Source organism: Coregonus lavaretus (assembly GCF_964263955.1).
Source record: "Coregonus lavaretus genome assembly, contig: SUPER_35_unloc_1, whole genome shotgun sequence".
Classification (NCBI taxonomy): domain Eukaryota; kingdom Metazoa; phylum Chordata; class Actinopteri; order Salmoniformes; family Salmonidae; genus Coregonus; species Coregonus lavaretus.
This window is the reverse complement of record NW_028167181.1, coordinates 2,565,621-2,592,563: the sequence shown is the minus strand read 5'-3', so window position 1 is coordinate 2,592,563 and position 26,943 is coordinate 2,565,621. Positions and strand designations below refer to the sequence as shown.

General features: G+C 44.5%; 1 protein-coding gene across 1 annotated transcript in view; it reads left to right on the top strand.

Moving 5' to 3' along the window:
* LOC311109957 (lipopolysaccharide-responsive and beige-like anchor protein) overlaps positions 1–26,187 on the top strand; it is a gene marked incomplete at its 5' end in the record, with an annotated part of 56,688 nt that extends 30,501 nt beyond the window's left edge. Inside the window, 5 exons of the mRNA XM_084188474.1 lie at positions 6,556–6,723; positions 13,036–13,137; positions 13,393–13,589; positions 24,055–24,206; positions 24,491–26,187. Of these exons, the coding sequence (XP_084044600.1) occupies positions 6,556–6,723; positions 13,036–13,137; positions 13,393–13,589; positions 24,055–24,206; positions 24,491–24,581 (710 nt within the window). The 3' untranslated portion in view covers positions 24,582–26,187. The remainder of the gene's footprint in view (positions 1–6,555; positions 6,724–13,035; positions 13,138–13,392; positions 13,590–24,054; positions 24,207–24,490) is intronic.
* Positions 26,188–26,943: the final 756 nt, after the last annotated feature.

The following is a 26,943-nucleotide window of genomic DNA, read 5'->3' as shown; positions in this document are numbered from 1 at the left end:
TGGCGGTCCTCATGAGAGCCAGTTTCATCATAGAGCTTGATGGTTTTTGCGACTGCACTTGAAGAAACTTTCAAAGTTCTTGAAATGTTCCTTATTGACTGACCTTCATGTCTTAAAGTAATGATGGACTGTTGTTTCTCTTTGCTTATTTGAGCTGTTCTTGCCATAATATGTATTTTACTAAATAGGGCTATCTTCTGTATACCACCCCTACCTTGTCACAACACAACTAATTGGCTCAAACGCATTAAGAAATTCCACAAATTAACTTTTAAGATGGCACACCTGTTAATTGAAATGCATTCCAGGTGACTACATCATGAAGCTGGTTGAGAGAATGCCAACAGTGTGCTGTCATCAAGGCAAAGGGTGGCTATTTGAAGAATCTCAAATATAAAATATATTTTGATTTGTTTAACACTTTTTTGGTTACTACATGATTCCATATGTGTTATTTCATAGTTGTGATGTCTTCACTATTATTCTACAATGTAAAAATAAAGAAAAACCCTTGAATGAGTAGGTGTGTCCAAACTTTTGACTGGTAGTGTGTGTGTGTGTGTGTGTGTGTGTGTGTGTGTGTGTGTGTGTATATATATATATATATACACACACACACACACACACAGTGGGGAGAACAAGTATTTGATACACTGCCGATTTTGAAGGTTTTCCTACTTACAAAGCATTTAGAGGTCTGTAATTTTTATCATAGGTACACTTCAACTATGAGAGACGGAATCTAAAACAAAAATCCAGAAAATCACATTGTATGATTTTTAAGTAATTAATTTGCATTTTATTGCATGACATAAGTATTTGATACAACAGAAAAGCAGAACTTAATATTTGGTACAGAAACCTTTGTTTGCAATTACAAAGATCATACGTTTCCTGTAGGTCTTGACCAGGTTTGCACACACTGCAGCAGGGATTTTGGCCCACTCCTTCAGGTTTCGGGGCTGTCGCTGGGAAATTCGGACTTTCAGCTCCCTCCAAAGATTTTCTATTGGGTTCAGGTCTGGAGACTGGCTAGGCCACTACAGGACCTTGAGATGCTTCTTATGGAGCCACTCCTTAGTTGCCCTGGCTGTGTGTTTCCGGTCGTTGTCATACTGGAAGACCCAGCCACGACCCATCTTCAATGCTCTTACTGAGGGAAGGAGGTTGTTGGCCAAGATCTCGCGATACATGGCCCCATCCATCCTCCCCTCAATACATTTACATTACATTTACGTCATTTAGCAGACGCTCTTATCCAGAGTGACTTACAAATTGGTGCATTCACCTTATAGCCAGTGGGATAACCACTTTACAATATGTTTTTTTTTTCCTTCTTTGGGGTGGGGTAAGGGGGGGGTAGAAGGATTACTTTATCCTATCCCAGGTGTTCCTTAAAGAGGTGGGGTTTCAAGTGTCTCGGGAAGGTGGTGAGTGACTCTGCTGTCCTGGCGTCGTGAGGGAGCTTGTTCCACCATTGGGGTGCCAGAGCAGCGAACAGTTTTGACTGGGCTGAGCGGGAACTGTGCTTCCGCAGAGGTAGGGGGGCCAGCAGGCCAGAGGTGGATGAACGCAATGCCCTCGTTTGGGTGTAGGGACTGATCAGAGCCTGAAGGTACGGAGGTGCCGTTCCCCTCACAGCTCCGTAGGCAAGCACCATGGTCTTGTAGCAGATGCGAGCTTCAACTGGAAGCCAGTGGAGTGTGCGGAGGAGCGGGGTGACGTGAGAGAACTTGGGAAGGTTGAACACCAGACAGATTGCGGCATTCTGGATGAGTTGTAGGGGTTTAATGGCACAGGCAGGGAGCCCAGCCAACAGCGAGTTGCAGTAATCCAGACGGGAGATGACAAGTGCCTGGATTAGGACCTGTGTAAGGCAGGGTCGTACTCTCCGAATGTTGTAGAGCATGATCCTACAGGATCGGGTCGCCGCCTTGATGTTAGCGGAGAATGACAGGGTGTTGTCCAGGGTCACGCCAAGGCTCTTCGCACTCTGGGAGGAGGACACAACGGAGTTGTCAACCGTGATGGTGAGATCATGGAACGGGCAGTCCTTCCCCGGGAGGAAGAGCAGCTCCGTCTTGCCGAGGTTCAGCTTGAGGTGGTGATCCGTCATCCACACTGATATGTCTGCCAGACATGCAGAGATGCGATTCGCCACCTGGTTATCAGAAGGTGGAAAGGAGAAGATTAGTTGTGTGTCATCTGCGTAGCAATGATAGGAGAGGCCATGTGAGGATATGACAGAGCCAAGTGACTTGGTGTATAGCGAGAATAGGAGAGGGCCTAGAACTGAGCCCTGGGGGACACCAGTGGTGAGAGCACGTGGTGCGGAGACAGATTCTCGCCACGCCACTTGGTAGGAGCGACCGGTCAGGTAGGACGCAATCCAAGAGTGAGTCGCGCCGGAGATGCCCAACTCGGAGAGGGTGGAGAGGAGGATCTGATGGTTCACAGTATCAAAGGCAGCAGACAGGTCTAGAAGGACAAGAGCAGAGGAGAGAGAGTTAGCTTTAGCAGTGCGGAGAGCCTCCGTGACACAGAGAAGAGCAGTCTCAGTTGAATGACCAGTCTTGAAACCTGACTGGTTTGGATCAAGAAGGTCATTCTGAGAGAGATAGCAAGAGAGTTGGCTAAAGACGGCACACTCAAGAGTTTTGGAGAGAAAAGAAAGAAGGGATACTGGTTGTTGACATCGGAGGGATCGAGTGTTGGTTTTTTGAGAAGGGGTGCAACTCTCGCTCTCTTGAAGACGGAAGGGACATAGCCAGCGGTCAAGGATGAGTTGATGAGCGAGGTGAGGTAAGGGAGAAGGTCACCGGAGATGGTCTGGAGAAGAGAGGAGGGGATAGGGTCAAGCGGGCAGGTTGTTGGGCGGCCGGCCGTCACAAGTCGCAAGATTTCATCTGGAGAGAGAGGGGAGAAAGAAGTCAAAGCATAGGGTAGGGCAGTGTGAGCAGGACCAGCAGTGTCATTTGACTTAACAAACGAGGATCGGATGTCGTCAACCTTCTTTTCAAAATGGTTGACGAAGTCATCCACAGAGAAGAAGGAGGGGGAGGAGGGGGAGGAGGATTCAGCAGGGAGGAGAAGGTGGCAAAGAGCTTCCTAGGGTTAGAGGCAGATGCTTGGAATTTAGAGTGGTAGAAAGTGGCTTTAGCAGCAGAAACAGATGAAGAAAATGTAGAGAGGAGGGAGTGAAAAGATGCCAGGTCCACAGGGAGTCTAGTTTTCCTCCATTTCCGCTCGGCTGCCCGGAGCCCTGTTCTGTGAGCTCGCAATGAGTCGTCAAGCCACGGAGCAGGAGGGGAGGACCGAGCCGGCCGGGAGGATAGGGGACATAGAGAGTCAAAGGATGCAGAAAGGGAGGAGAGGAGGGTTGAGGAGGCAGAATCAGGAGATTGGAGGGAGAAGGATTGAGCAGAGGGAATAGATGATAGGATGGAAGAGGAGAGAGTAGCGGGAGAGAGAGAGCGAAGGTTGCGACGGCGCATTACCAATTGAGTAGGGGCAGTGTGAGTAGTGTTGGAGGAGAGCGAGAGAGAAAAGGATACAAAGTAGTGGTCGGAGACATGGAGGGGAGTTGCAGTGAGATTAGTAGAAGAACAGCATCTAGTAAAGATGAGGTCAAGCGTATTGCCTGCCTTGTAAGTAGGGGGGGACGGTGAGGTCAAAAGAGGAGAGGAGTGGAAAGAAGGAGGCAGAGAGAAATTAGTCAAAGGTAGACATAGGGAGGTTGAAGTCACCCAGAACTGTGAGGGGTGAGCCATCCTCAGGAAAGGAACTTATCAAGGCGTCAAGCTCATTGATGAACTCTCCAAGGGAACCTGGAGGGCGATAAATGACAAGGATGTTAAGCTTGAATGGGCTAGTGACTGTGACAGCATGGAATTCAAATGAGGAGATAGACAGATGGGTCAGGGGAAAAAGAGAGAATGTCCACTTGGGTGAGATGAGGATTCCTGTGCCACCACCCCTCAGGGTATGCGAGAACACATGGTCAGACGAGGAGAGAGCAGTAGTAGCAGTGTTTTCAGTGGTAATCCATGTTTCCGTCAGCGCCAAGAAGTCGAGGGACTGGAGGGTAGCATAGGCTGAGATGAACTCTGCCTTGTTGGCCGCAGAACGGCAGTTCCAGAGGCTGCCGGAGACCTGGAACTCCACGTGGGTCGTGCGTGCAGGGACCACCAGGTTAGAGAGGCAGCAGCCACGCGGTGTGAGGCGTTTGTATAGCCTGTGCAGAGAGGAGAGAACAGGGATAGACAGAGGCATAGTTGACAGGCTACAGAAAATGGCTACAATAATGCAAAGGAGATCGGAATGAAATGAACTAAACATCTGGGAAAGCGAGAGAGGGGCCTCCCTCACTTACGTTTCACTGAAACACCCAAATATAACTCTCCCAACTTCCACCTCAGAAACTATAATTGTTGTAAACTACAGCGGTTCAATGTTTTCTAGGAATAGACTAACTTAGTTTATTCAGCTAGCTAACTTGGTACAGTATTCTTCCGTGAAAACCGTCCAGGGCACCTAGTCATATAACGCCACAACCAACTAGCATGCCGGGCTCCAACAACACGGTTTAGCACCAATACTCGGCCACAACAAACCACCAGTGTGTCAACACGCCAAGCAGATCATACGTGTCCGTGTCTAACGTTGTGGGTTAGTCCCGACAGCTTGAGCGAGTCTGTCGTCAACTTATTCAGCCAGTTAGTTAGCTAGAATAGTTAGCATACTAGCTAGCCATTGCTTTCTGCCAATGAAGAAACCCGTCCTCCCACGGCACGAACACACAGAGAGAGCCAAGCTAACGTTAACTAGTCACCCATGTCCCGAATTCCCTTGAACGACTCTGGCTACCAGTATGTAATACGGTGCAGTTGTCCTGTCCCCTTTGCAGAAAAGCATCCCCAAATAATGATTTTTTCGCCTCCATGCTTCACAGTTGGGATGGTGTTCTTGGGGTTGTACTCATCCTTCTTCTTCCTCCAAACACAGCGAGTGGAGTTTAGACCAAAAAGCTATATTTTTGTCTCATCAGACCACATGACCTTCTCCCATTCCTCCTCTGGATCATCCAGATGGTCATTGGCAAACTTCAGACGGGCCTGGATATGCGCTGGCTTGAGCAGGGGGACCTTGCGTGCGCTGCAGGATTTTAATCCATGACGGCGTAGTGTGTTACTAATGGTTTTCTTTGAGACTGTGGTCCCAGCTCTCTTCAGGTCATTGACCAGGTCCTGCCGTGTAGTTCTGGGCTGATCCCTCACCTTCCTCATGATCATTGATGCCCCACGAGGTGAGATCTTGCATGGAGCCCCAGACCGAGGGTGATTGACCGTCATCTTGAACTTCTTCCATTTTCTAATAATTGCGTGCAGGTCCCAGCCTTGTGCAGGTCTACAATTTTATCCCTGATGTCCTTACACAGCTCTCTGGTCTTGGCCATTGTGGAGAGGTTGGAGTCTGTTTGATTGAGTGTGTGGACACGTGTCTTTTATACAGGTAATGAGTTCAAACAGGTGCAGTTAATACAGGTAATGAGTGGAGAACAGGAGGGCATCTTAAAGAAAAACTAACAGGTCTGTGAGAGCCGGAATTCTTACTGGTTGGTAGGTGATCAAATACTTATGTCATGCAATAAAATGCAAATTAATTACTTAAAAATCACACAATGTGATTTTCTGGATTTTTGTTTTAGATTCCGTCTCTCACAGTTGAAGTGTACCTATGATAAAAATGACAGACCTCTACATGCTTTGTAAGTAGGAAAACCTGCAAAATCGGCAGTGTATCAAATACTTGTTCTCCCCACTGTATATATACACATCCTTTTTTTAAATATATTTTCCTTTGTTACTTTCCAACCCTACCACCCCTCCCCTAATTGGAGTAAACTAGTGAACAACAACGCTTAGGCCTCTACTTCCAGCTTATACATACTATATACATTTGATGGACACTGTCAATTTTTACAATAGTTATATTTTGTTTGTTTTTACTCCTGAACTTCCTCTACCCTCAACCTCTACGATAATTTTCATGATCTCCATCCGGTTTGCTTCTATATGCCATATCTTTCAAACTGTGCTCTTTCACAAAGGTTCTCAACCTATAACCTATATACTTTTTATGGACACAGTATGTTTTACATGAGTTATCTTGTTGTTACTAGTTGTTATTAGTCCGTGTAGAATAGTCAGTAGACGCATGCAACAACTAGGTATATTACTGGTTCATAGAGTATATTTTTTGCTCAGCACATTTGTTTGCAAGTAGATAATTTATATGATGGAATATTATATTGAGAAATGTTATGTTAATGACAGATGTTTTATAAATGTTATTTTAGAACGTTTACCATTAGTGTTGTTGGTAGCACTTAATTTACAGTAGTATTACAGCATATTGTGTTGCTTGTATGTCAAGTGCCAAATAGAGTAAATGGAGTACTATAAAATATATTGCCACCATATTTTAATATTTCATAACTAGAATAAAAATCAGAGGGCTGTGGTTTATATTGTGTGTGTGTGTGTGTGTTTCCAGGAAAGCTGACCCAGATAGTGTTTGGTCACCGTGACGTGGTGACGTGTCTGGCCAGGTCTGAGTCGTACATCGGAGGGGACTGCTACGTCCTGTCAGGCTCCAGAGACGCCACGCTGCTGCTCTGGTACTGGAACGGAAAACACAGCAGCATCGGGGAGAACCCCGGAAGTAAGTACACTTCCTATGCTAGGTGGAAAATATCCTACAGTAACACGGAGAGTAAGTCTGCGTTTACACAGGCAGCCCAATTCTGATTTTTTTTTCTTCACTAATTGGTCTTTTGACCAATCAGATCAGCTCTTTTGCCAATAATTGGGCAAACAATCAGAATTGGGCTGCCTGTGTAAACGCAGCCTAGTATACCCCAATCAGAACCCTGCTAGTAAGTGCTGGGACATTCTTCTAACAGGCTGCAGCAACCTTGGGCTCCCGAGTGGCGCAGCGGTCACTGCATGTCAGTGATAGAGGCGTCACTACAGACCCTGGTTCGATTCCAGGCTGCATCACAATCCGGCCGTGATCGGGAGTCCCAGAGGGCGGTGCACAATTGGCCCAGCGTCGTCTGGTTTTGGCCAGGGTGTCATTGTAAATAAGAATGTGTTCTTAACTGACTTGCCTAGTTAAATAAAGGTTAAATAAAATAAATAAAAACCTAGCCGTACCCTCCTCAATCCTCATATTAGATCACAATCAAATCCTTACAGGGGTTCCACAAGCAGCGGACACCATTGAGGCAGGGTGGTGTGTGCGAGGTTTGTGATTTTCAAGTGCTCCCCCCCACCACACCCCATATCTCACACACACACACACTGTTGCCCAGAAACCTCTCTCTCAGAGACAGGTCTGACTGTATTTACGGCCCCAGTCTGCAAAGTAACATCTCGTTTCATCTGACCACACTAGGTCTCCTGCACACAGATTGGATTTCAGGGCACTGACTATTGTCAAGAAATGGGCTCTCGCTCTAATGTGTGTGTGTGAGAAAAAGTTAGTGTGTGTGCGCGCGCGCACGAACACACAGAGAGAGCATGTCGTCCCTCCATGTGTGTGTGAGTGAAAGTGAGAGTACGAAGGCCACTTAAAGACGATAAACGTGACGTGGGGGTCGCTGGTCACATGAAAGCCCACCGCCATCCATCTGATGTGGGGTTAGAACAGTCATGAAAAGTGAAAAACGTTGCCGTCGCGGGCCGCCCCTTCCAGCTCTTACTTTTACCATAACATATGGCATGGACCATGATGATCAAAGGACTAAACACACCGCACAGAGCAGTGAGCGTCACTGCCTCCATGGTGCTAATTTGGCTAGCTTAGAGACCTTTACATGCTGTTAAGTGCTCTGCTACAAATGGACTGCAATTTATGACAAATTGTGATTTGGTTAATAAGACACATCGGTTGTTGATCTGTTGATTTGAAAGACGGAACGTTAGACGGTGGCGTGTCACTGACCTCATCTGGTGTTTTGGATGTGGATGTCGCAGTCTTTCCCACCACAAGTGGAATTTACCAAGAGGTGTTTCTAAAACTAAAATAAAGTAAAATAACATTATAGGCCTATGGGAAGTGGGCATGTTGCTGAAGTTACAAAATACAGACTTGTGTTTTTTTGTTATTTGGATGATATTTTGTGATTTAGCAGTCAAGAAGTATTCCTTGTTTCTGAAGTGTAAATTACCATTGGCCTGCGTATTCGGTTAATTCTAAATTATATTAATCATTTGATTTATAATCAATTACCATATGAGGTTATTACGTCACACATGGATGATTACATCACTCTGAGTACAATCAGTATACATTTACATTTAATTTATAAAACATGCATACTGTGGGATGTTAATTTGTACCAATAGATCAAAGAAGAAAATATGATTACATTCCACACACATTAAATGATGTGTGTGCCTTATGAATCCCCAATTCCACATTGGCTACTCATGACTTTAAGGTTGGCAGGTTTGATTGAATGGGGCGGTTGTCTTAGGAGTAGGGTATCTGTGTCGATATGTACATTGTCATTCTCCTGCCTCAGCCAGTGCCAGTTTGCATGGTGTACAGTCTAGTAGTGAATCTAGTGTGTGTGTGTGTGTGTTTGTATAAAGTGTGTGTGTGTACAGTGCCTTCAGAAAGTATTCATACCCCTTGACTTATTCCACATTTTGTTGTTACAGCCTGAATACAAAATGGATTCAAAAAAATGTTTCTCACCCATCTACACGCAATACCTCATAATGACAAATTGAAAACATGTTTTTAGAAACTAAATATAGAAATATCTAATTTACATAAGTATTTACACCCCTAAGTCAATACTTTGTAGAAGCACATTTGGCTGTGATTACAGCTGTGAGTCTTTCTGGGTAAGTCTCTAAGAGCTTTCCACACCTGGATTGTGCAACATTTTCCCATTGTTCTTTTCAGAATTCTTCAAGCTCTGTCAAATTGGTTGTCGATCATTGCCAGACAACCATTTTCCGGTCTTGCCATAGATTTTCAAGTAGATTTAAGTCAAAACTGTAACTCAGCCACTCAAGAACATTCAATGTCTTGGTAAGCAACTCCAGTGTATATTTGGCCTTGTGTTTTAGGTTATTGTCCTGCTGGAAGGTGAATTTGTCTCCCAGTGTCTGGTGGAAAGCAGACTGAACCATGTTTTCCTCTAGGATTTTGCCTATCCATTCCAATTATTTTTATCCTGAAAAACACCCCAGTCCTTAACAATTACAAGCATACCCATAACATGATGCAGCAACCACTATGCTTGAAAATATGGAGAGTGGTACTCAGTAATGTGTTGTATTAGTTTTGCCCCAAACATAATACTTTGTATTCACCTTCCGGAGACATTTGAAACCCCACCTCTTTAAGGAATACCTGGGATAGGATAAAGTAATCCTTCTAGCGGTTTCCTTCCTCTCCGGCAACTGAGTTAGGAAGGACACCTGTATCTTTTTATTTTTATTCACCAATAGGTGCCCTTATTTGCGAGGCATTGGAAAACCTCCCTGGTCTTTGTGGTTGAATCGGTGTTTGAAATTCACTGCTCGACTGGGGGACCTTACAGATAATTGTATGTGTGGGGTAAAGAGATCGGGTAGTCATTTAAAAATCATGTTAAACACTATTATTGCACACAGAGTGAGCCCATGAAACTTATTGTGTGACTTGTTAAGCATTTTTACTCCTGAACTTATTTAGGCTTGCCATAACAAAGGGCTACTTTTCATTTGTAAAAATGTTGATAAACATAATTCCACTTTGACATCATGGGGTATTGTAGGCCAGTGACAAACACATCTAAATGTAATCCATTTTAAATTCAGTCTGTAACACAACAAAATGTAGAAAAAGTCGAGGGGTGTGAATACTTTCTGAAGGGACTGTATCTGTATATGTGAATATGTTATTCTTTGGCCTCAGCCTGAGCCAGCCTGCATGGCTGGCTCAGGCTGAGAGAGAGTAGTTTGTGTGAATCAAGTCTGTGTCTGTCTCTGTGTCTGTCTATGTGTCTGTCTCTCTCTCTGTCTCTGTGTGTGTGTGTGTGTGTGTGTGTGTGTGTGTGTGTGTGTGTGTGTGTGTGTGTGTGTGTGTGTGTGTGTGTGTGTGTGTGTGTGTGTGTGTGTGCATCTGTTATTCTGCAGCCTGCCTCAGCCAGAGTCTGCATGGTGCAGCAGTGAGTATTAGCAGCAGGACTTTAATCAGACCGGCCCACCACCACAATATGATGCTCCATTGCTCTAGACCGCAGCAGGGTCTGCTAACCACTCACACACACACACACCAGAGATTCCTTTATTCTCCCGCCAAACACAGTGCTTTCAAGTTCAGCCCCCATACAAACACACACACACACACACAAACACACACGCTAGTTCCTGTTTAGCTGCTGGCTGACACAGATTAGCCTTCTCTGTGCCAAATGTGTCTGCAGTATCCAAATCGTACATTTGCACACACACATGCTACACACACACAAACATCTACACAATCAGTGCCCACTCCGTACACTCTTCTCTGTGTGAGTGAAGAGCAGTAGAGAGCATGCACAGTGGGAGAGGATTCTGCATACTATACTGACCTCTGGTGGCTCAATGGTAGAGCACACAGGCTTATGGGTCTTCTCCCACCACATTACTTTTTAATAAAGATACATTGAGGAAGTAGCCTCTAGATAATAATTCAGTGAACAACAGCTGAAATTATATATTTTTTCTCTCTCAGTAGCACACACACACACATTTCTCTTTCCCCAGGTAAATGATACTCTTCTCAGTCTACACACACACACACACACACACGTTAGCAGCGTTGGTTATATGTATTAGATTGTAATCAGATGTCTCCCTAATGCAAACCAAATGGTGGCGAGCAGCTCAAAGGTTAAACGATACACCAATGTATCAGTTTTATTGATCTTCCGCGGGCAAAATCCGACATCACGCTTTAATCCTCGCCGTTGTAGGGCATAAATCAGCGTTTTTGACGTTTAGGATGTTTGCCAGTTAACTTAATGAAATCTATACATGGAGAGGTCATGACCTGTTGGCCTGTTGTGGCCACGGTATCAGCCTGGTGGAACGAAGTTGGAAAGTCATCAGGGAGGCTGGCAGACACACACACAGAGTCATCAGGGTGCCTGCCTGGGCCTTTAAAAGCCGTTAAAATATTTCACTGAAATGAACTTAAAGGGGTTGTCCATCATACCAGGAGCCTTTTTACTTTGCAAGGGAGGTCAGTGGAGGTATGGAACTTCCTGCACTTTCTGCCTTTACTTTACTGTGTTTAGGGTTACTAACCACCAAGCTGAAGGCAGTTAGTGTATCGGAGGAGTCTGCACTAATGAAAGATTTACACACGTTGTGTTTTTACTCCCGAAAGTTCAAGAGTCAATAATTTATGTCTATTGAGTTAAACTTTCCAAGTCTAATTCAATTAGGGAGTGAAGTTGTTAAATGTGCAGTCAAAATACTCAAATGTATACGAACGCTTGTTGGTTTGCACAATAGCTACATAGTGGGAAAAGGGGTAGTGAAAGAGGCACATCAATGGTTAACCTTGTCAGCTGTCTCCTAGGTATGCTCTCTACAACATAATTCCTCAGAACGTGCTATTCCAGTCCTCAGGGATCAGCAAAGTTGGTGGCTCCCATGTAAAACAATTTGGTATTTAACAACCATGTCCATTCTAGCTTTTCCATTTCTATGACTTCCTTCTTGAAGTGCTGTCTGTCTGTCTGTCTCCTGCTGTAGTTGAACTTGACCCTGTCCTCTCCTCTGTTTGAGAAGACCCAGGGCACCGTGTGAGACGTGGCATTAGGACGCCCTCTGTCTGATAGTGAACTCCTAATGAACTGCAGTGTGGTACTGACTGTGGGACAGTGCTTTAGCAGCTTTACTATGACCTCTGACCTCTCACCCCACATCAAAGGGAGCAGGGGTCAGCTGGGACCCCCTGTTAAACACCAATATTATCAGTGCAGCAACCTGGCTCCTGTAAAGCACCACAAAGTGGCAGGCAGACTTTACTATCCCTCAGAGAGAGGGAGAGATGGAGGGAGGGAGGGAGGGAGGAAGGGTGAGGGGGGGTAAGGTCTGACTCTTTCTTCTCTGTCTCCTCTGCATTGGCTGTATCTACTTAACAAGAGTCATCACTGACTGATGTAGTGGTCAACATTGTGGTATATCCAACAGTAGGCAGTACCAGTATTGGCAGGAGAGGTGGTGTTGATTGGTTGGAGCTAACCCAGGGCAGAACACTTGTTTGGGCTCTGTCTCTGACGGCTCAGCCCAACGCATGTGAATGATGGGCTGTTCTTTTTGGCACGTCTCTCTCTCTTTTCTTCTCTTCTCTCTCTTCTCCTCTCCTCCGTCGCATTTCCTAAAGGACGGTATCAGAGCCCAGTCTCTTGTCTGGAGGCATCTGGAGGTGGTTAGGTTCTTCTGGGGGAGTACAGTGTGTTAAAGGAAGAGGGAGACTGTTAGTGACAAGTGTTGGAGAGAGAGTGGAGATGCTATCACTGGAGTCCTGCCTGTTTGCTGAGGGGTAGGTGGGTGGGGGGGGGGGGGGGGGGGGGGGAGTTGGGAGTGTGTGTTTTGGTCTATGCTCTTGTTCCAGTGAGTCCACCACATAGCCGCCCACTCTTAAATAAGGACCAGTTCTCTCACCCACCCACACACCCAGTGGCTACAACCACTGACAGTCATGATGAGAGCTCATCAGAATCACTCTGCCCCTTCACATTGTTTTATAGCCGGAGCACACACTCTGACAATATCGTGCCATTCATTTCTGAAGATTCATTTCTATGTGGTGAAATGTATGGTCTTAGAGTGGGTCTACCACCAAGCATCACATTCTGAGACATTCTGACTTATAGAAAAATTATTGTGTGGATTTACCGCCCTCCAGTGGCTATAAAATGAACATGCCCACACCTGATTTCCATTGGCTAATGTGCGTTTGTGTGTTATTCCCCAGCTGAGTTTGTGACGCCCAGAGCCATCCTGACGGGTCATGACTGTGAGGTGACCTGCGCCAGTGTGTGTGCCGAGCTGGGACTGGTTATCAGTGGCTGCAAAGGTTAGTATGTGTGTGGATCAACCAAGGCATCAAAGTAACTTAGATCTTGGTCAGACTGATAATATGAATGTCAGAACAGTGAACCCTTTCAATACTGAACAAACTCATATTGTCAATATAGACAGTTCTGTAAATCGCTTTGGATTTAAAAGAAGAAGAAATTACCCTATTATAATTGTATTATTATGAAAACCCTTGAGTGAATCAGTGGAAATCAGAGCCTAGTTAGTAACTTCTATATTCCTCCACTCACAGAGGGCCCGTGTCTGATCCATTCCATGAATGGGGACCTGCTGCGGACCCTGGAGGGCCCGGGGGGCTGCGTGCAGCCCCGTCTCATCCAGTCCTCTACAGAGGGCCACGCCGTAGTCTATTACGACAAGGGACACTTCTGCTTCTTCTCCATCAACGGAAAGCTGCTGGGACACATGGAGGTGGAGGAGAACATCAGGGTAAAGTAACCCACTGATATAGAGGGACAAAGTTATTTCATTAAGCTTGGAACTGTTTTAATGTTTTGTTGGAAAGCCTAGTGTACACACGTTTTGACCTTCATCAAGTAACTCCACATGAGGTGCTTATTTCTAGACAAAGAATGGAGTGGGCTGCCTCTCTCTGTCCTGTTCTACTGGTCTGGGAGAGTCTCTGTGCTTCATCATGACAGTGGTCTGCTCTCTGAAGTCCAGCTCTGCGGTCTGAGGCCTGTCTGCCTCAGGCAATACACGTCTAGAAACCCCTCACGCACACACATACACACACATGCATGCACACACACATGCGTGCACACACACACACACACTTCTAGCCTAGGAAGTGCCAGGTCAAAGGCTCTTTCCTTCCATTTCTCCTCCAACCTCTCCTCTCCTCCAGTCCAGACAAGTCTCTTTGATCCTGGGCTCCCATGTCGAGTCCTATCAGGTCTTAGTGCTGGTTCAACATAGCAGGAGGGCGGACATTCTCCCAGTCCTAGCCCCATTAACAACCCTCAGGCACCACACGACACATTCCCACATTTCACATTTCCTGCCTCACGGCTACGGTGTCACAAAATGGCCGCCACTCTTTGGCCAGTTTCCCTTTCCCCCTGTTTCCGATGGGCCTGGGAAATGTAACCCAGTCCCTCTTAGACACACCTGCTTCCCATTTGAGCCAGCTGTACTCTCCCCCTGTCACAGTCATAGTCACAGCCATAGCCCCAGGACCTAGGCTGATTACTGAGCTATATAAATACATACATCCCCCATTTGTTTCCAATAAACAGACTGCATCAGAATTCATTGGCAGAGCAAGTCTGGTGTTGAGTTGATATTCATTGTATTGAAATCACATGCTGCTGAATAGGAAAGGTTAGAAACAGGAACAGGGATGACCTTAGTTTTCTACTGTAGTGTTTCAGATTCAGATTCAACTGAAGATCCAGGCTCTGTCGACCGGGAGACCCATGGGGCGGCGCACAATTGGCCCAGCGTCGTCCAGGGTAGGGGAGGGAATGGCCGGCAGGGATGTAGCATGGCGTTTGCAACGCCAGGGTTGTGGGTTCGATTCCCACGGGGGGCCAGTATGAAAAATAAAATAAAAATAATGTATGCACTCACTAACTGTAAGTCGCTCTGGATAAGAGTGTCTGCTAAATGACTAAAATGTCAAATGTAAGATTAGGTTGGTGAGATGCAGATCAAATTATCCTCGAAATATCCTTCATCAGATTAATTTTCAGTTTTATCCACCTCTATTTTGGTAACTACAACCGTTTTGCCAATAGTGTAGGAAGTTTCCTTTTTTCATGTATATAAACTGTTATTTATCAAAACCACAACGACTCTGATAGAGAGTTAGTTGCTGTCTTATTCAACACAGTTTGGAGGTTTTGCCAGGTCTCCATAGTGTACTCCCCCATCCCGTCTTTTTCATGTACATAAACCGTTAGCCATTCCTGGTCCGTTTTGCGTCTCTCCTCTGCTGTGTGTTGTAAATTCCATGCCACGTCAGACAGAATCAGGGGAGTCTTAACATCTCAGGGTAGCTCTGTGAGAGCAGCGGGCCCCCTGGTCTCAGTATGAGGCCTGGACGTGGTGTTTAATGCACTGCACTAGACACCAGTATCAATCTTCAGCTAGCGCTGCGTCCCACCACACAGCATGACTCCGGGATAAATAAATGTTTGTCCTGGCCCAAGGTGTCCCCTTACAGTAGTCTTATGCCAAACTGTGTGTTGGTGTGTGTTTGTATGTGTGTATGTACATTTTTCTGTGTGTGGGTGCACAAGTGCTTATGTGTGCATGCGGCGTGAATGCGACTGTGTGTGCGTGTGTTTTTGTGTGACTGTGTATGTTAATAACTGGAGCCTGTTTTTTTATTGGTATTTATTATGGATCCCCATTAGGTCCTGCCAAACAAATTAAGACAAAAATAAAATGAAACATTATTACATCACTACATATCTACAATACAACATTTATAATACCACCGTACATACAGTACGTGTGTGTAGAGTGAGTGTTCTGGCGTGTGTGTGCGTATGCCTGTGTGTGTGTGTGTGTGTGTGTCTCTTCATAGTCTGCATTGTTCCATAAGGTGTAGTTTTATGTTTATGTTATTGCTTGCATGAGTTACTTGATGTGGAATAGAGTTCCATGTAGTCATGGCTCTGTGTAGTACTGTGCGTTTTCCTGAGTCCATTTTGGGCTTGGGGACTGTGAAGAGTCCCCTGGTGGCATGTAATAATAAATAATAATAATATGCCATTTAGCAGACGCTTTTATCCAAAGCGACTTACAGTCGTGCGTGCATATTTTTTTTTTTTTTTGTGTATGGGTGGTCCCGGGGATCGAACCCACTACCTTGGCGTTACAAGCGCCGTGCTCTACCAGCTGAGCTACAGAGGACCACATGTCTTGTGGGGTATGCATGGGTGTCTGAGCTGTGTGCTAGTCGTTTGAACAGACAGCTCGGTGCTTTCAACATCTCAATAACTCTCACTAAGGCAAGTAGTGATGCAGCCAATCTTTCGTACTCTTTGAGCCAGGAGAGATTAACATGCATGTCATTGATGTTAGCTCTCAGTGTACATTTAAGGGCCAGACGTGCTGCTCTGTTCTGGGCCAGCTGTAATTTGCCTATGTCCCTTTTTGTGGCACTTGACCATATGACTGGGCAGTAGTCCAGGTGCGACAAAACTAGGGCCTGTAGGACTTTTGTTGATAGCAATGTTAAGAAAGCAGAGCAGCGCTTTATTACGGAGAGACCTCTCCCCATCTTAGCTACCGTTGCATCAATATGTTTTGACCATGACCGTTTACAAACCAGGGTTACACCAAGCAGTTTAGTCTCCTCAACTTGCTCAATTTCCACATCATTCATTACAAGATTTAGTTGAGGTTTAGGGTTTAGTGAATGATTTGTCCCAAATACAATGCTTTTAGTTTTTGAAATATTTAGGACTAGCTTATTACTGCATCTCTTTGTTAAATGTTGCAGTGATTTCACTTGCTGTGGTAGCCGACGTGTAGAATGTTGAGTCATCAGCATATATAGACACACAGGCTTTACTCAGAGCCAGTGGCAGGTCATTAGTAAAGTCATTATAAAAAGTAAGGGGCCTAGACAGCTGCCCTGGGGAATGCCCCAACTGTAGCTCAGTTGGTAGAGCATGGCGCTTGCAACGCCAGGGTTGTGGGTTCGTTTCCCACGGGGGGCCAGTATGAAAATGTATGCCCTCACTAACTGTAAGTCGCTCTGGATAAGAGTGTCTGCTAAATTACTAAAATGTAAATGTAAAATGTAAATGTAAATGCCCGACTCTACCTGGATTATGTTGGAGAAGCTTACATTAAGAAACACCCGCTGTGTTCTGTTAGACAGATAACTCTCGATCCACGCTATAGCAGGGGATGTAAAGCCATAATACAGCAGCAGATTATGATGAATAATCATTTTTCCCATTTAGAAATGGGCCTAGTTGCATTGGAGGGCAAAGAGAGTTGGAACTCTCAGCAACAGCCTCTCTCCTAGCTGGTTCTCTGACAGCAGATTCATCCAACATAGTTGAGTTGAGGCCATGCAGAATGGATTACAGTCTTACCCCCACTAATATAACTCAGACAGTGTAAGTAACCATTCTAGCAGATTGTGTTCACTGTCTACTCTGTGTGCATGTAACTGCTAGAATGAACAGCACCATAAATTCAGCTTTACCTTTGGCAGACGACGCAGAATCCCACCTAACCCTTCACATTCCCCTTCGCCCTTCACATTCCCCTTCGCTCACCCTAAAAAGCAGGAAATATGGGTGTTAAAATGAGCATGTGGTTCTATAATGGTTCGCCCTGGCATCATGGCCAGGCTCTGAAGTCATCCTTCAGATACCTGAGTCACGTCGGCCATATTGGCTCCTGTGGAGACGGCGGCCATCTTGTTTGGCCTCCCAGTCGCAGAGTGGCTGATTTATTCTGTCTGGGAACAGCCTCCTACCTGGGTTTGGCTGAGTCGTCTGCCAGGTCTCCAACCCCCCACCAGCACACAGTGGGTTATATACTAGGCCTAGCCATAGTAGGCTACGTCAACACCATAGAAGGCTACGTCAACACCATAGTACATCAACAGTGCCAAAGGCTGGATTGAGTAACACTGACTTCACACGGTCTAAATGGAGGAACAATTGCCACAGAAAGAGAGTAACTGTCAAGTTAGTTCATGCTTATGAGTTGAGGTCATGAATCAGAACAAGTTCAGTTTGGCACTGCTGCCACTAGTTCTGTGAATGTAATGTGGGCCATTCCTCAAATACTGAGAGCCACTTTGGCAAACAATATCTTAACTACATGCTCCTTTATTGAGTTATTCCTAAATGATGTTGATCTAAATCTCTGTTTTCTTAATCAATAGGGTCAGATTAACTCACATAAATTGCTATGTGGCTTTATATGGCAAGATAAAGGACGCAATTACACAGATATCAGACACACAGCAAACAAATCTAAACAGAATGTCATCCCCCACCCCTCCCTCCCCCGATCACCCCACAGCCATGCTCCATTCCCAGACTTCTTTCCCAGTCCTCTTGGATGGCGATCTAACAAAGTGCTTTGGAAAGACTGATCCCTCAGTCCCGTTGCCAGTGTGAGTGTGTATGTGTGAGTGTGTGTGCCTGAGTGAGTGTGTGGCTCGTGTGTATGCAAGTGCACTCGAGTGTGTGTGAGAATGAGTCAGGGCATTAGTTCAGACTGCCAGGTCTTCTGATACTGCAGTTTACTGTTAGCAGTGGCCCGTTCACTGCACATCTTCCATGTGGCTCATAAGAAGAGGCCAAAGGTTGTCTCTCTGTCTGTACTGTATATCTGCAACCAATTATCACTTCAACTCCATTGGGAGCAGTCAGGCTAGCTAGAGTGATCTTTGACTTATAGGGTAGACATTTTCCCCTGTTTTGAATGTGCAGCTACTGTCGTTGTTAAACATTTTTATTGTTAAATTATCCACTATATTTGTTTTAGTGGTGGTATAAACATCTAACGCAACTTTTGATTGATTTGAGTTGGTATCATAAAAGCAGCTAAACTGATTGCCAGGAATGTGACAAGTTGTGTTAAGTTCAAAATGAAGTTTAATTCATTAGAAATATTTTGCATATAAAATATACAGTCAGGTCCAACATTATTGGCACCCTTGAGAAAGATTAGCAAAAAAGACCTTAACATAAATAGCTATATTGTATGCTCATCAAAATGGGGAAATGATATAATGTTATACTAATGCAAGTATAGAGCATGTGGCTCTGTAATGGTTCTCTGGCATCTTGGCTCTGAAGTCATCCTTCAGATACCTGAGTCATGTCCACCACCTTGGCTCCTGTGGCCATTTTGTTTGGCCTCCCAGTCACAGTGGCAGATTTCTTCTGTCTGGGAACAGCCTCCTACCTGAGTCGTCTGCCAGGTGTCCAACCCCCCACCAGCACACAATGGGTTATGTACTAGGCCTAGCCATAGTAGGCTACATCAACACCGTAGAAGGCTATATCAATTTCCCAACATTTAGAATGAGTAAATACGGTCTTTGTTCATGCTTATGAGTTGAGGTCATGAATCAGAAAAAGTTCAGTGTGTGTGTGTGTGTGTGCGTGGGTGTTTTGATTGTTCAATTATCCATTATATTTGTTCTAGTGGTGGTATCAAATGTAATCAAATCTAATTTTGTCACATGCGCCGAATACAACAGGTGTAGACCTTACAGTGAAATGCTTACTTACAAGCCCTTAACCAACAGTTTTGAGAAAAATAAGTGTTAAGTAAAAAATAGATTAAAAAATAAATAATAATAATAATAATTAAAGAGTAGCTGTAAAATAACAGTAGCGAGGCTATATATAGGGAGGACCGGTACAGAGTCAATGTGCGGGGGCACAGGTTAGTCGAGGTAATTGAGGTAATATGTACACTACCGGTCAAAAGTTTTAGAACACCTACTCATTCAAGGGTTTTTCTTGATTTTTTAACTATTTTCTACATTGTAGAATAATAGTGAAGACATCAAAACTATGAAATAACACATATAGAATCATGTAGTAAACAAAAAAGTCTTAAACCCCCAAAAAACAAAAAAGTAAATAACCACCTTTTGCCTTGATGACAGCTTTGCACACTCTTGGCATTCTCTCAACCAGCTTCATGAGGTAGTCACCTGGAATGCATTTCAATTAACAGGTGTGCCTTCTTAAAAGTTAATTTGTGGAATTTCTTTCCTTCTTAATGCGTTTGAGCCAATCAGTTGTATTGTGACAAGGTAGGGGGGGTACACAGAAGATAGCCCTATTTGGTAAAAGACCAAGTCCAAATTATGGCAAGAACAGCTCAAAAAGCAAAGGGAAACGACAGTCCATCATTACTTTAAGACAGGTCAGTCAATACGGAACATTTCAAGAACTTTGAACATTTCTTCAAGTGTAGTCGCAAAAACCTTCAAGCACTATGATGAAACTGGCTCTCATGAGGACCGCCACAGGAATGGAGGACCCAGAGTTACCTCTGCTACAGAGGATAAGAGTTACCAGCCTAAGAAATTCATTAGAGTTACCAGTCTCAGAAATTACAACCCAAATAAATGCTTCACAGAGTTCAAGTAACAGACACATCTCAACATCAACTGTTCAGAGGAGACTGTGAGAATCAGGCCTTCATGGTCGAATTGCTGCAAAGAAACCTCTACTAAAGGACACCAATAAGAAGAAGAGACTTGCTTGGGCCAAGAAACACGAGCAATGGACATTAGACCGATGGAAATTTGTCCTTTGGTCAGGAATCCAAATTTGAGATTTTTGGTTCCAACCGCCATGTCTTTGTGAGACGCAGTGTGGGTGAACGGATGATCTCCACGTGTATTTCCCACCGTAAAGCATGGAGGAGGAGGTGTTATGGTGTGGGGGTGCTTTGCTGGTGACACTGTCTGTGATTTATTTAGAATTCAATGCACACTTAACCAGCATGACTACCACCGCATTCTGCAGCGATCGGCCATCCCATCTGGTTTGGGCTTAGTGGGACTATCATTTGTTTTTCAACAGGACAATGACCCAACACACCTTGAGGCTGTGTAAGGGCTATTTTACCAAGAAGGAGAGTGATGGAGCGCTGCATCAGATGACCTGGCCTCCACAATCCCCCGACCTCAACCAAATTGAGATGGTTTGGGATCAGTCGGACCGCAGAGTGAAGGAAAAGCAGCCAACAAGTGCTCAGCTATGTGGGAACTCCTTCAAAGGGTGGCTATTTGAAGAATCTCAAATATAAAATATATTTAGATTTCTTTAACATTTTTTTGGTTACTACATGATTCCATATGTGTTATTTCATAGTTTTGATGTCTCCACTATTATTCTACCATGTAGAAAATAATAAAAGTAAAGAAAAACCCTTGAATAAGTAGGTGTACATATTACCTCAATTCCCTCGACTAACCTGTGCCCCCGCACATTGACTCTGTACCGGTACTCCCTGTATATAGCCTCGCTACTGTTATTTTACAGCTACTCTTTAATTATTTGTTATTTCTTTTTATTATTTATTTATCCATTTTTTACTTAACACTTATTTTTCTTTAAACTGATGGTTAAGGGCTTGTAAGTAAGCATTTGATAGATTAATTATTAATGACTAATTATTACACCCTGAAACTGTGTGTAATATGTTAGAAATGTGTGAGTGTAGGACCAGTAAAGGCTATGGCATTGAGCCACTATTTAGCAATGTGAGTAAGAGTTAGGCCAGACAACAAAGGCAACTGATAACTGAGGAATTTAGGCAGTAGAGAAACTGTTATGAAAACATGGTGCAGAATATTGTGAGAACGGCAATAACTGAGTAATGCAGGGAGTAGGCTATGATGAGTGTGTGTATGCGTGTGTGTGTGTGTGTATGTATGTGTGTATATGTGTGTGTGTGTGAACTGATGGTCAGGAGAGCAGTTTTAGAGTGGAAAACTACAGCCCGCCTACAGAGGGGAGAGATTTTTTTGTATGACGTATGAGTATAAAAGATGGACTCTGAAATTGTGATGGCAGAATTCTCAATGAATAAATCTCTGACTATGCAGATCGAGACTCTGTCCGTTACTTAAATCCCAAAAGACTTACAACCTTTTGGGAGACGCACAGAGACACTGAAATAGTTTGTTAAATAATTCACATAACAGCATTTCACTGTAAGGTCTACACCTGTTGTATTCGGCGCATGTGACAAATAAAATTAGATTTGATTAGATTTGATACCACCACTAGAACAAATATAATGGATAATTGAACAATCAAAACACCCACGCACACACACACTCGAGCACACACACACTGAACTTTTTCTGATTCATGACCTCAACTCATAAGCATGAACAAAGACAGTATTTGCTCATTCTAAATGGGGGAAAATTGACATAGCCTTCTACGGTGTTGACGTAGCCTACTATGGCTAGGCCTAGTATATAACCCACTGTGTGCTGGTGGGGGGTTGGACACCTGGCAGACGACTCAGCCAGACCCAGGTAGGAGGCTGTTCCCAGACAGAATAAATCAGCCACTCTGCGACTGGGAGGCCAAACAAGATGGCCGCCGGCTCCACAGGAGCCAAGATGGCCGACGTGACTCAGGTATCTGAAGGATGACTTCAGAGCCTGGCCATGCTGCCAGGGAGAACCATTATAGAACCACATGCTCCTAGGTAGAGTTAAAGTGACTATACATAGATAGTGAACAGAGAGTGGCGGCAGCGTAAAAGAGGGTGTGGGGTGGGCTACCCGGACAAATAGTCTGGGTAGCCATTTGATTAGCTGTTCAGGAGTCTTATGGCTTGGGGGTAGAAGCTGTTAAGAAGCCTTTTGGACTTAGAGTTGGCGCTCGGGTATCGCTTGCCGTGCGGTAGCCCCAGTGATGTACTGGGCCGTACGCACTACCCTCTGTGTTGCCTTGCGGTCGGAGGCCGAGCAGCTGCCATACCAGGCAGTGATGCAACTAGTCAGGATGCTCTCGATGGTGCAGCTGTAGAACTCTATGAGGATCTGAGGACCCATGCCAAATCTTTTCAGTCTCATGAGGGGGAATAGGCTTTGTCGTGCCCTCTTCACGACTGTCTTGGTGTGTTTGGACCATGATAGTTTGTTGGTGATGTGGACACCAAGGAACTTGAAGCTCTCAATCTGCTCCACTACAGCCCGTCAATGAGAATGGGGGTGTGCTCGCTCCTCCTTTTCCTGTAGTCCACAATCATCTCCTTTGTCGTGATCACTTTGAGGGAGAGGTTGTTATCCTGGCACCACACGGCCAGGTCTCTGACCTCCTCCCTATAGGCTGCATCTAACGCAACTTTTTGATTGACTTGAGTTGGTGTCACAAAAGAAGCTGAACTGATTGCCAGGAATGTGACAATCTGTGTTAAGTTCAAAACTAAGTTTTGTTCATTTGAAATATTTAGCATTTGAAATATACTCTGCCGGCTGCACCACAGATGGCTGGATAATGAATGTTTTTGTTTAATCTTCCATCCGTGACTGAAATAGCTGCATCCCATCTAACATACAGTATGTTGATGTGAAACCGCTAATTAGGCTAACTTACACTACTTATCACTTACAAAATGTCCTTGTCATTTCATCAGCGTCCGTTACCTCGTGATTGATGCCTCCGACTGGCTTCAATTCCCAAATATATACTGTATGCATAAATATACCCCAACACAGAAGTTTAGTGTAGCACCGTAGTGTATCCCCCTGTTTCCCTGGGGACCCATTAAAGTGTAACACAGCCCATAAGTGCACAGGAAAACCAGATGAGTAGAATAAATCTCTCTCCACTGTGTCGGAGGGGAGCCGTGGCTTGTAGCAGTTCAGGTGGATGGACTGCTGTGCCGTGCTGCTCGCCACATGAATGCTGTGAAATATCTGATTGATACTGTGCCTCTCTCCCTTGGCGCAGGGAGTGCTCACAGAGACTGTGATTGAAATAACACACAGTGAGGTGGTGAAGTCACTGGTGTCCTATGCTAGGTCACTATATCTGACCACACCACAAAGCCTATACTACTAAAGCTTTGGTTGGATTGTATTGATTGTTATTAAAGAGTTGTTGTAGACGCCTCGCTGTATTGGACAAATGGCAGACGTCAATAGGGCGACAGGATTCCTCACTGACCAATTGTGCTTTATGATGGAGTGGTCAGCTCTGGTGTGGTGAGGGAGTCATATATCCCATCCAAACGTCTGCATGTATTAGCGCCCTCCAGTGGTAGGTGCAATAGGTTGCAGGTCATGACATTGTCCACAGGAGGGCGTCGACAGCATCATTGGCAATGCAATAGAACATTAATACAGCGATGTTCCCTATTGTCTTGTACATAATGTCTCCTGTCAGTTAAAGTGGTGCTGTTTCTCCTCTCCCATCAGGCCATGCTGCTGAGTCGTGATGGCCAGTACCTGCTGACGGGGGGAGACGGGGGAGTTCTGTCTGTCTGGCAGGTTCACAACCTCAAACAGATGTTCACCTACCCAGGCTGTGACGCAGGCATCCGCTCCATGGCCATGTCCCACGACCAAAGGTAACATACACACCTGGACCCTGGTTACTCTGTCATCTTGTTGTGTGGTATCACGTTTTGGCAAAAGGAAGAAATAATTGAAATATACTATCTTCACATGTGGTTTGTAGTAACTAACATCAAAACTTCCCACTCTAGAATGCATAGAATACCAAGATGAAGACCTTGGTGTTATCCACAGTATAATGACAGTAGACGTACTGTGTGTCCTAAAAGTACATAATGTTCTGTCTACATGTATGAGCCTTAACTCAACACTCCCTCTGGGCTCTGTCCTCTCCTAGGTGCATCATAACCGGCATGGCGTCCGGTAGTATAGTACTGTTCTACAACGACTTCAACAGGTGGCACCACGAGTACCAGACCAGATACTGAGGCAGGACCACCCCACAACAACAACAGCAACAACAACAATCCTTGAGAATCTGGTTAACATGGGAACTACCTACTGCAATCCTGTCGTCTGATGTACTAAGGCACTACTCAATACATATTGATATCCTGAATGTATCTTAAGAGAAGAAAAACTGTCTGATTCTGTCGAAAGAAGCAAACTATTTTTTTTAAAAGGGCATTGCTATATTTTGTAGGGCGTATCGAAAATTTCATATAATATAATATCTTAGGGTGGGGTTATATACCTATGGTTACAAATCTATTTTTAGCTTGTTAAGAGTCTATTTTCATCTCGAGCAGAGGAAAATAAGGGTTCAAAGTGGAAGTAGGTAGAAAAGTATATTTGCATCTATTGTCTTAAGAATCCATATATTTGTGTACTTTAGGGGTGAGTGATTTTTTTTCAATAGGTGTGAAACGTGGAGATATAATCATTAATATCCTTTTTTTTTCATGCTCTTTTTGCTACTGTGTGGAAACACAGGGATATAAAATATGTGAAGTTTGTGAGGCGATCGAGCAGGAAGTTCAGTTAGTCCTTTTATGTGTTCATGCCATGAGAGGGAATATATTCTATTTAAATGTTTGTACCACACCTCCTCTCTGTAAGCGGACATATCTTGCCTTCCTGTGCATGAGTTATTCCTCTGCTGTCCTGATGGTGGCATACACTGCACAAAAAAATGTCACCAGTTGTCATATGTGTATCAGACAGTCGTCATAGTAACAAGATGGCTGCCGGTGTGATTAGTTTGTATCCGAGTGGAGTGTTGTCATGACGATCATTAGCTTTATTATGTATGTACTGTAACCATACTGATGAATAATATGTCTGTCAGTAGAAACAGATGTCATGGGCTACGTCCTAATTCTATAAAATGGCATCCTTTCCTCATCTCATTTCCTTCATATTGCTTACTTATCACCTATCAGTCCTTTACATGAAGGAGATGGGACGAGGAAAGGAAGCCATTCAAAATGGCTGACGTAGCCATGATGTGCTTCTTTGTATGACTTCTTGTTAGCTTTACCTCCTCTACTGAGGCATTTGCAGTACTTAAGCATATATCATATTAGCAATTGACACAGTACCCAAACCATGCTAGGATCATCAAAGTCCTCTGTCTCCAAAGCATCTCATCATGGCAAAGAGAGGTGCAGCGAAATGAGGGACTCGTCAGTCTGACTGTGTGTCACGGTGAATATTCACTGGTTAAACCCGACCACAGACAACCCTGGTCCTGGACAGCCAAAGGGTGTGCACTTTTTAGTTCAAGCCCAGCTTTAAAATACCCGATTCTACCTACTTATGGGCCTTCAGGTCAAAACTGAATTGAATCAGGTGTTTTTGGTGCAGGGTTGGAACAAAACAAAAACCCTGCACACCCACTGTGGTTCCTCCAATACAACGGTTGCTCATAAGGAGAAACATTCCGTGTTGGTTTGATCTACGCTTGGTGTGGTTACGACTGCAATGAAATGGCTACTACTGTATTTTCTATGTGTCACTCGATATTTTGGCAATCAGTTTGGAATGAGTGTTTTTGAGCGTGATGAGTTCTGACAATAAAATTGCATTTTGTAACTTGAGACGTCTTGTCTTAATTTGAACTCTTATTTGATCTAACGTTTTCTGAAGTTAGACTGGAGTAACCACATCGTTCACAGCAGCTGCACAACTTCCTCACCTGACTGCAGTCAAGGCCTAGGTATGTGGGTATGTTTAACCCATAGAGAATGATAGAGGCCTCTAGTGGCCAAAAGGCCTATTAGCATGGGCAGTATCATTGAGGGCTTCCACCATTTTAATGTAGTTGACTGAGTGCGACTTCCAACTTCATTGGCTGATCCCTCCTGGTGACCCTGTTGGTGTCATGTCCAACCGGGTCATCAGGAGGGCTCAGCCAATCGCGAAGAAGAAAAGGGACTACTTTAAAATGGCGCTGCCCATGCTGTCACAGGCCCTATAATGGCACAGATACAAAGATGAGACCTCTATCTCTATGGTTTAATCTTAGGTTTATTCAAATTGCGAAACTAGAAGTGTATTCCAAAAAAATATATATACACTTTTGCATAAAGACCTAGATGGAATATCATCAACCAACGGCATTAGATTTGTGGAAATATATTGTGTAACTTTCCCTTTAAGAGATATGAAGGTTGGCAAGTCTTCGCCAGCTCCTGCTTGCTGCTCTCCATGTGGCAAACCCCCAACACAGTGCCGGTGCTGCCAATTTATACCGTAATAGTCCACTCAGGCCAAGTGACCTGCAGAGCAGGGGGTTATGGGAGCCTATGGGTCCCTAGCTTGGTTCCCCATAGGCTCAATGTTAGAGCA